Here is an 11,163-nt window from a genome sequence, read left to right as displayed (position 1 = left end):
GCCCATCCTAGCTGAGGAGAAATATTTATCAAAGAATTTTCTCGTCATCTCCTCCGATGTTCTGATCGATCGACTGGGCAAAATCCTAAGCCACTCCTTAGCATCATCCTTAAGTGAAAAGGGGAATGCCCTTAAGTACACTGCATCTTGTTACACACCGTTGTATTGAAAGGTGTTCATAATATCCTCGAAGTCCATTAGATGAGTGTTTGGCTTCCCTCTGAAGACACACCAATTCTTAAGGATTTGAAGCAACCCTTGCTTCAACTCAAAATTGTTTGTTGCAATTGGAGGTGGTCTAACACTGAATAATCCTTGATTGTAGATCGGTCTAGCATAATCGCCAAGTGGTATCCTAGGCAATTTTTGATGTTGATGTTGATTAAGTGTGAGACCCATCTCTTCTTCATAGATGTTCTGCGCATATTTAATAGTTGCTTCCTCAGCATCCCGTACAACTTGTTCTCGTCTTTGGGATGCCTCTCTTGCAGCCAAATCTAGATTATCATCATCGACTCCAGCCATAGTTTCTTTGGTTGAGGCTTGCCCAACCTTTTCTAATGTCTCGGTGAGATATTTTTCCTTCCTCAGGTGGTGCATTTGTTTTTCTATCTCTGGCTCCTATGGTAGCACTTCTTTCGCAGAAGTTCGATTCATGCACCAATCTCAACATGTAACCTGCGCACACTCAAAGAACATCAAACGTAAAAAGAGAAAAATAAAATAAAATAAAATAAAAATTCCTGAATTAGCACTATAAACTATTTCAAACATTATTGATTGCTAATCCATGATAACGACGCTAAAATTTGATGAGCTCGAAACATACACTTAAATTATGCTCGCTAATAAAAAATAGTATAGTATAATTTTGTATCCACATGGAATGGATTTAAACTGTATTCTTGTAGTTTCTAGCTTGGTTGATATCCAAGATAATCAACAATTAAGATTTCTATGATTTCTAACTATAATTAACTAAGAATCTAAAGCTATTGACTAATGACAATCACAACAAAAGTAAGAAAGGAAGTTATCAATGGAAGAAAATAGAGGTTGATAGGATAGGTGTAAGATAATTATTTGGGATATAACTCTAGATAATTCATTTCTAATGTTCAAGTGAGTCTCTCGAATTTACTCAATTATTAGTTCAAACATTAGGCAAAACCCCTCTCTCGATTAAGTCTTAACCTCACAAGATGAATCAATTTAAGCATGTGAAGATACACAAGAATGCGTAGTGGATTGGTGTTTATGAGAACCTCTTTCGATTATCCTCCTAACTAGGTTTTATAAATGATTCAACTAGCCTCTTTCGATTACTAAGAAGAATTAATGAACTCAACAAATAATATAATGCAAAGATATCACTAGTTATGCCTCTCTCGATTACATGAACATGTGAATATAGATGGAACGATTAAATCATCCAAAAATGCTTCAATACATAAAACTAGAGTTATAATCCACAAACAATCATCAATACACCAAATCCATCAAATCCTAAAGAGAACTACTCCATAGATATGAAGCAATTCATCATAAATAAAGTTAAAGTAGAGAAAAACATAAATTTAATCCAAACTCGTGTCTTGAGTGAGGAAGGAATGATAAAATCCATGTACTTGTGTTCTTCCCACTCCTCCTTAGACTCCTTAGGTCGAATATGTGTCAAAAGTCTAGGAAATAATATTTTTCCATGTATTTATACCTAGTAGGGCCGGGCCTAGACGAAATCACCTTCTCCTAGCTGAAATTGGATTTTCACTTTGTAAAAATTACACAGGCGTGCCACATGGGGCGATGTGCCATGCGGGGCATTAGTGGGGAAATCCAGAGAGTTGATTTCTGACAAACAACAGAGATTTTCACTAGCGCGGTGCTCCACGCGTTGCCCCATCCGCCGCGATAGGGCAGATTTCTCATAGTACAGACCAAACTTCGTTTTTTGACATCCAGACTTGGTCCCGACCTCCGAACACAATCTCGGATTAATCCCTTGGGCTTTTACTTAGACTTTAAAGCTCCAAATCACTCAAATTTATTTCATAACATCTACATAGCTCGAAATCACTCCTACAGGGCATAAAACACACAATTAAAGCTAAAAACGAGTAGAGTGCAGTAAATTAGAGTGCAATAAGCGACTAGAACATGAAATTATAGCCTTCCATCTTCTGACTATGCGGGTTTCAAATCTCCAACTGGACTTACCAATTTTCACATCTTCCCTTAGACCAATGGTTAAGGTTGTGTACTAGTAGTTTCTTCTCTTTTGTTGGGATCTGAACAATTTTCCTCATCTTTTGCAATTCTTTGCACTTTACATCAACGACGAATCATCTTCTGACTTACTTTTGAACAATCTTTCTCACAAAAAAAAAATATTACTTACATAAACAGAAAGCTAATGTATTCACAACAATCATACACAATCTTAATGATTTAACTCTGCTCATACTGCCAATTTTGGGAAAACCCATTTTCGATAACTCTTAAAGGTTATTCTTCTGTAGCTTGCTCTCTTACTATTGAGCTGATTTTTTTCTTCTTCCATTGTCATCGTACTTCAGATTTAACTTAAAATCTTTGGGTTCAAGCATTCTTTATTTCAAACAGTTACCCATTGATTAGTGTTAACCTAACTAAGTAAATCAAATCATACCTCTGCTAGCTCAGCTGAAATTGCTAATTCAATGTATCTTCTAAAAGCTTACTTACTATTATTTTACTAACCACCTTCTACCATCATATTTTCTTGTTCTTATTTGAATAACTAAAGTGAAGCATAAGGTTATTTCTAACTTCTCTCATCATCCGACCCTATTCTACGTCCGCACACTATCTTTCTTTTGTACTATGTACATGGATCACACTTAGGGAAATTTCATATGTATTAAATGAATATCTAACCCAAAACTTTCTATACACTTTAAATTCATATCAGACTATAAACCTTCGGGGTAAACACGTAGTCACATAACCTAAGGGGAAACTGTCATATCTTTTATCTTATAATAATAGTTGCTTCTTATAGTAACTTACTAATGTGGTACTTTCTTGTTCTGCTTTGAATAAATCTGAACAGCTTAAAATCATCCCCTGAAATTAAATATCGGATGTACTTGGTTCTTATTTCGTACATCATGTCTTCTTAGTCATATTCATGAGTCGTACAAAAAATACATCTATGGTAATATCAAACGTTTCTAACTCCTAGGTATATTGCCCTTAGGCTCTTTCTATCCAAAACTATAGTGACCAATTCTATGCCAATTCTGCAGTCAAATTCTTTACCTCTTACACCGTAGGGTCTAACATATGAAGTATCATCATCCAACCTATGGCTCCATTTTTGAGAATTAAAATAAAATTATTTTACGAGGTAAAACACATACGGATACACTACCGTACACAAACTTGTCCTTCAGAGTATACCATCACCTGATAAATCACTTCCTGCACCATCCGACGAGTCTTGAGTCTTAATTTGGACCTAAAACATGCGAATATTTTGTTATAATCATTGTTACTTACTTTTTCTTTTATCACCCATAGGCATCACTATGTACTCAGAAGTCACCAAAATTTGGATACACTGAAAATTGGAGATCTGGTAGCTGAATAACTGATAACTAGCATACTGAATAACAATAAACCTGCTAACTGAAACACTGTATAACTGGTAAATGAGGTAAACTGTAACCATAAAACATCATAAATGCTTTCATACTTTCTAATAAGGTTATGCTCTAATATGTACTAATATCGATTGTATCCACTTTTAACATCCCCTCAAGTCTCATTTGTTACCAACCTGTACTCCATAATTATACCCCAATAGGCGATCATATCCTCTAGGACCTTGGGTTTTTCCTGCCCGTCATTTAGGCATTTGCTACGTCTGGAATTCGAGAAGAAGAGAAGGTTACCTATTGCTCTAAGCTTTATGGCACGATATATAGTATAAAGCAATAAGACATTCCTGAATGTGTTGGTAGTTAACCATTTATATGCGTGGTCGGCACACACATATAAAGAAAACTCCACAAGACACGACTTCATAGACTCCCTAGGACACTTGAACCTATTTCTATAATACCAAGCTTTGTCATGCCTCAAACCTGGGCATGGACTTAATATGACACCCGGTGCCTGACTACTTATGACCGAGCGAACCAAATGGCTGACTGAATCAATATGTGATATCATAACATACTAAATGCGGAAAATAAACCAACACATGCTGATATACTGAAAGTCTGAATGATAGAAATCAAGTGCGAAAGCACTAATATAAGTTTGAAATATATAGGTAGCAATATTTCTTAACATGAAAAGCCCGTGACTCTATATAATCGTTACTCTAGTCTATGAATCCTCTAATGAAGTACTGAAAACACTGACTGTCTGTAAATACTGAAAGATTGTAAAATACTGATAAAGCCCCGAAAGAACTAAGGCTCACCCAATAACTGGTACGAGAATCCTAGCGCTCTGAATCGTCAACCTATAAATCATTACCTGCATTGTGAGATGCAGGCCCCAAGCAAAAATGGACGTCAGTACATTTGAATTGCACTGGTATGTAAAATAACTGAAAAAAGAACTGTAAGTGCTAGAACTAAAACTAAGCTGATAACTGAGAACTGATAATAGAAAACTGAAATGATAACTAATAACTGATAACTGCTGAAACTTAAACATGAAATGATAACTGATAATTGAGAAGTAAGGATATGAGTACTCCCTCTTCTGAATGATGAACCACCTGTTTATCTGAATAAACTACAACCTCGGGCCCAATATATATGTGAACAAGCTACGGCCTCAGGCCCAAATACAGGTGTTCAACATTCAGGGATTTAAATTCAGGAACTGAAATCAAACTGCAATATGTGATGCTGAAATACTGAATCATATTGAGTTACACGATACTTGAATACTGAATAGGACTAGACTGAGACATATATTCTTGAACTGATTATGAACACTGAAACTTCAATTGTTTATGACATGCTGAGTAATCTAGACTGAGACGCATGGGCATCAACCCGAGTCTATATTGATTACGCACTGAGCTCACAACATTCAAAATGAAAGTCATGAACGAGTTATGAAGCTAGAGAATAGAAGTTCTACAACTATTCAAGGAACTATGCTTAACTATATTTCTGAGGTAATTAGTAACGTCGTAAAAAAAATGTAGTATAGAGAGAATCACTAACATTCCCAAACATAGAGAGTTAGCCTCACATACCTTGACTCTAGTCCTTTTAAGCATATCTCAATGTTAGTCGCCTCTTTCAACGATAATCTATGTCAATATATATCAAGAGGAACCAATATTATCACTAATTCTCATGTTTTAGTAACTTAGGCATTTTATCAAACACCTTATGGGCGTAAAGCCTCATAGCCCTTAGTAATCGGTATTTTCTTCACAAAGTTCTCATTCTACTATTTCTAGGTGATTCTATAATCCCAAATAGATGTAACTAACACCATTTCGCATCACACAAATGCTTACAACAATCATAAGTCAACAACCCAAAACCCTAGCATAGTTCATATGGTTCTCTTTATCAAACCCATTTAATTCTCTCAATATTCATCAATTCATAGTTATAAATGATTTGGCAGTAGAAGCATTACCTTTTTGACGTTCAATCCTCTTGAATTCAAGTTCTACGGTTTCTTTTCTCAACAATGGTGTCCCGATCGAACATAAAATGATTTGAAGGATTTACCCATGCTAATAAGGTATTGGTGAATTGAAATTAACTTAGAATCGTATTTAGAACTCACCTTGGATGATGGTGGGACCTTGGGGAAGTTGGCTTCTTTAGAGTTCCCCTTTCTAGAGCAAATGTACGTGTTTGGGGTTGTCGGGAACGAGGTAGGGTTTAAAAAAGTGTACGCATCACAAAAATTGAGGAGAAAATAAAAGTAGCTTGGATAAATATCGTCGGTGCGGGGCATCATCAGGGGCGCCAAAATAATTGTGCAAGGCGCCATCAGAGGCGCCACAACTACAGTACCTTGCACTGTCAGGGGTGCTGAGGTTAATTCCCTGGACAATGCCTTGCAGTATCTATGGCCGTGAGGTTACATCGCCTTGCACTGTCTAAGGCCATGAGTTTTCATGGTCTTGCACTGTCTAAGGCTGTAAGACGGACCCTCCCATAAACTTAGTCGATTCTATCGGATTTTATGCACCGCTTTCCCGGTCTTGATTCCAAAATAATTGTTTCCACCCATACTTATCCTGATAGGAATTCACACGTTAAAATGTCACATTTATACTCATTTAATGCACCCACAACTAATTCAAATTTACGGAGTGTTACAAGAACCAGGTATTTACAGCAAAACACACTTATTTACCACCATAGACAGGCATATTCACGACCTTCACCACCATAGACAGACATATTCACCACCCTCTAACCTTATCTTCCCCCTTTTGGCATCATCGAAAAAAAAAGATGTTAAATAGAGGAAGCATATTTAATGTAAGATTCGAGGCCATATAGGCTACATCACAAGGCAAACAGACTAGGCTGAAGATCCAATATTGTACGAAGCACTAAAACAATACAAGAGAAGTCATTTAGTGGTTCCAAAAGAATCCCAGGGCCTTGTTTTAAACCATTAGAACAAAATAAACTAAGTATACTCCAAGATACTTAGACTAAAATAGAAGAGAAAAAAGAATAAAGCATCACTGGGATCACAACGGAATCTAAGGACACTGGGAAGGAACAGGTTCATGGGTGAGAGGAAGAGGGGGTTAATGGTTTCACAAGAGTGGAAATTTGTTGGGCATGAGCTTCCCTATCTCTTCTGAGCTCTTCCCTAAGTTGCCTGGTTTCTTTTCTTAACTCATCATTGTCTTCACGAAGCTTGGCATTCTCTTCAACAGCTAACTCCAACCTCTTATTGAGCTCTCTTGTCTTGCTGATTCCACGTAGAATAACAGATCCTGTTGATCCTGTAGCCTTGATCTCCTCATAGCCAAGAAAATGTTGAACTTGTCAAACAGATCAGTCAACATGAAGCCATAAGGCATAGCATACTTAGGCTTGGAAGTGTTTGTAGCTCTTGCCATATGCTAAATCATCAGGCTAGGTAGATTGATAGGTCTAGCAGTATCAAGTAGCTCCATTACAGCCATGTCCAATAGGGTAGCTTCATGCCTTTTCTCGGACCTCTGAAGATGAATGAATTGACAAAATGAAACAACAACATGTGGAAGGGAGTCATATCAGTCTTGTACACCTTCTGGGGAGCATCCAGTTAAAACTTTTGGGAGAACTATCTTGTGACCAAAATTCTAGTGTCAACATCATTTTCTATGGCTGGCCACTTTTTCTTCAAGTAATTGTCAAATCCTAAAGAAGAAATATTCATAAGCATCCCTAGCTCCTTAGCATCAAACTCCATTTCAAACCCACTTACATTACTTTTGACTACCTTTCCATCAAATTAAAAGTCTACATAGAACTCCACCACAGTAAGAACACATACAGGGGGAAAGCTTTGACAAACATATGTTTCCATCCATGTAGCTCAAGTTTTTCAACCAGTTTAGCCATCCCCTTTTCATCAGTATTTACAAGAATCTTCCCATTAAGCACTTTTCTGTTCCTGAACTCTGTGAGTTTATCAACCACAACTGGCACATTCTTTCTCTTTTTTCCTCTACTGGCCCTTGCAGATGGGATAGCAGTTTTTGAAGCTTTGGTAACCTTTATCTTTTGGCACTTCTAGACTTCTTAATGATTTGTTCATCAACATCCTTTCTTTTACTTCTTTTAAGAGGAGTATTAGAAGGAGGAGCCACTTCTTTCCTTGTTGGGACTGCAGACTTTGTTGCTTTCACAGGAGTTTTCTTGGGTTTCTTCCCTACCTCAGACAAGGGCAAGTCATCTTTATCACTGCTGACCTCCTAATATCTAGTGAAAAGAGTTAACAAGGGCCAGGTTCTTTAGTCCTTTTCTCTCCACTTGCGTTTTCTGAAGGGGCCATGACAGTCTTCCCAATGGTTATAGAGCCTTCAGATTCCTCAGTTATATTCTCATTTTCTTCCTCACTTTATTCATCCACTCCTTCACTCTCACTTGACTTTTCTTGATCCCCACCATCATTCTCAGAATTACCCTCTTCTTTACTATTATTGTCGAGGTGGGGATGGTGAGATCAGCAGGGATAGGGGATGATGGTGTAGGTACAATAGAGGATATCGATGGACAAGAAGCAGGTTTTGGTGCGGGTTCACTAGATGGTTTGATACTTTTCTTTGATTTGGGCTTCATGTTCTTGGATTTTGCTTCAGTCTTGGATGATGATTTGGCTTTAGAAGGGGTTTGGGTGGATTTAGGCATGGTGATCAGAGAAGATAATCGATGAAGGGAGAAAAGAGGATTGGTTCTTGATATTGTTTATTAATGCTTGCTTAGGGTTTGCGAGAAACTGGAAGGTCTGATAAACTGATCATAAGGGGTTTTAAAGACGCTACTCCTGTTTTGACAGGAAAATAGAGGGTGACCGAATTTGAGTTCTACCGAGACTCTTATAATGGTTAATTTGACTGTTAGAATTTCAGGAATAATTAAACTCTAATTGCTCTAGGATTCCCCCTTACTCTTTGACTAGAAGAAAACTAGAAGTGATGCTAACAGGATTAGAAGTATGAGCATAGAAATAATTTAGGATATTAAGTCCCAATGAATTATGACAAGATGGCACGTACCAGAGTCGAAGAACCAACTCCTTAGTAACTCCTTACTTGTTTCTGCAATAAAGCTTCAACACTTCACATTAGTATCATGCAACATAGTTATCAACCAGATTTTCTAAGCAGGTGTGTATGCTTAATACAAGCATGAGTCTGAATCAAACACATTTTACTTGACTATCTACATTAATTATACTTCTTCTAGCCAATCATTGGGGTTCAACTAGTTGGAAGTATTTCTTAGACCTAGTTCTAGTTTGTTCCTTTCAAAGTAATCCCTACTCAGAGCTTTAGTAAAAATATTTGCAATTTGATCTTTAGTTTTATAAAAGTTAATTGAGATATTCCCCTTTTCAACATTGTCTCTGAGAAAGTGGTGTCTAATGTCAATGTGCTTGGTTCTCTTGTGCTGACATGAATGTTTAGCAATGTTTATAGCACTAGTGTTATCACAGAAAATGGGAACACAATCAACAAAAATACCATAGTTCCTTAGATGTTGTTTTATCCATAGCAACTGAGCACAGAAAGATGTTGCTGCCAAATATTCAACCTTAGTTGTGGATAAGGCCACTGAGTTTTGCTTCTTTGTTCCCCAAGACACCAGACAAGAACCTAGAAAATGAGCTGTTCTTGAAGTGCTTTCCTTGTCAACATGAAAACCTGTATAGTCAGCATCAGCATAACCAACTAGATCAAAGCTATACCCTCTGGGATACCATAGGCATAGGTCAGCGGCCCCCCTGAGATATCTTAGTATTCTCTTGACAGCCTTCATGTGAGATTTCTTGGGATTTGCTTGAAATCTTGCACACAATCCTACACTAAATACAATGTCAGGCCTGCTTGTTGTGACGTACAACAGGGACCAAATCATTCCTCTATATAGTTTATGTTCAACACTTTTCCCTTTTTCATCAAGGTCTAGTTTTGTTGCAATGGCAATGAGAGTGTCAACGGACTTAGATAAGTGCATGTTGAATTTCTTCATCAGTTCCTTGGTGTATTTCTACTGATGTATCATGGTTCTAGTAGGTGTTTTCTTGCTTTGCAACCCCAGGAAGAAGTTCAGTACACCCATCATGCTCATTTCAAATTCATTTCCCATCATCTCTACAAATTCCTTGCACATTGACTTCATTAGTAGCCCCAGAGATAATGTCATCCACATACACTTGCACAATCAGAATATTTTTGCCTTTGCTCCTTAGAAACAGAGTGTTGTCCACCTTTCCTCTTACAAAGTTATTGGTTAAAAGGAATTTTAACAGTCTTTCATACCAAGCTCTTGGAGCCTGTTTCAGTCCATATATAGCTTTATCTAACTTGAACACATAGTCAGGAAATTCTTCACTTTCAAACCCAGGAGGTTGTTTGAGAAACACTTCTTCTTTCAGATAACCACTCAATAAAGCACTTTTTGCATCCATCTGATACAAGGTGAACTCCATGTGTGCAGCAAAGGCTATCAACATTCTTATAGCTTCCATTCTAGATACAGGTGCAAATATCTCATTATAATCAATGCCCTCTTCTTGATTGTATCCCTGAACCACCAGTCTAGCCTTGTTCCATGTTATATTTCCTTGTTCATCCAGCTTGTTTCTGAACACCCATCTGGTACCTATGACAGTTCTGTTCTTGGGTCTTTGTACCAAGTTCTAAACCTTACTTCTTTCAAATAGATTTGGCTCATATTGAATGGCTATAATCTAATTTGGATCCTTTAGAGCTTCCTTGATGGTCTTAGGTTCAACTTGTGAGAGAAATACTATGAGCGCACATATATTTCTCAGAGATGACTTGGTTTGAACTCCTGCATTTGGATTAGAGATGATCTTCTCAAGAGGATGTGAACTTTGATGTTTCCATGGCCTGATATGTATACTCAGAGAAGATTCACCGAAGGGGAAACCCAAAGGAATAGGTTCAGTAAGTATGGCTTCATCAGTCTGGTTAGCAGTCAGAGTAGTTTTCTCTTCTTCTTGTTCCTCACGATCACTGTCAATTTCCTTGTAGTCTCCGGATCCATCTTCATATTGAGGTTCGAATTCCTTAGGAACTCTATCACCAGTGAGTCATATGCCGTAGTCTTCATCCTACATACCTTTCTCAGTCAAATTGTTAGATTCATCAAAGATAACATGAATATTTTGTTCTACACACATAGTTCTTTTATTGAAAACTTTATAGGCCTTACTATGTAGAGAGTAACCCAAGAAAATTCCCTCATCACTTATGTCATCAAACTTACCTAGAGCTCATTTACAATTATTATGCAAAAAATATTTGCACCCAAATTCTCTTAGGTGAGTGATGTTGGTTTTCTCCCTCGAAGTAACTTATAGGGAGTTTTCTCAAGAATAGGTCTGACCATGCATCTGTTCAGCAGGTAACAGGTACTATTGACTGCCTCAGCC

General features: G+C 37.4%; 1 protein-coding gene across 1 annotated transcript; it reads right to left on the bottom strand.

Annotated features, from left to right (window-relative positions):
- Positions 1-8,966: 8,966 nt before the first annotated feature.
- LOC138907400 (secreted RxLR effector protein 161-like) lies at positions 8,967-9,734 on the bottom strand. Its single transcript, XM_070197998.1, has one exon. It carries the CDS (start codon positions 9,732-9,734, stop codon positions 8,967-8,969), a length of 768 nt encoding a protein of 255 aa, XP_070054099.1.
- Between the last annotated feature and the right edge of the window lie 1,429 nt (positions 9,735-11,163).

The sequence above is a fragment of the Nicotiana tomentosiformis genome, chromosome 3, assembly GCF_000390325.3.
Source record: "Nicotiana tomentosiformis chromosome 3, ASM39032v3, whole genome shotgun sequence".
NCBI classification, from domain to species: domain Eukaryota; kingdom Viridiplantae; phylum Streptophyta; class Magnoliopsida; order Solanales; family Solanaceae; genus Nicotiana; species Nicotiana tomentosiformis.
This window is presented reverse-complemented; position numbering and strand designations above follow the sequence as displayed.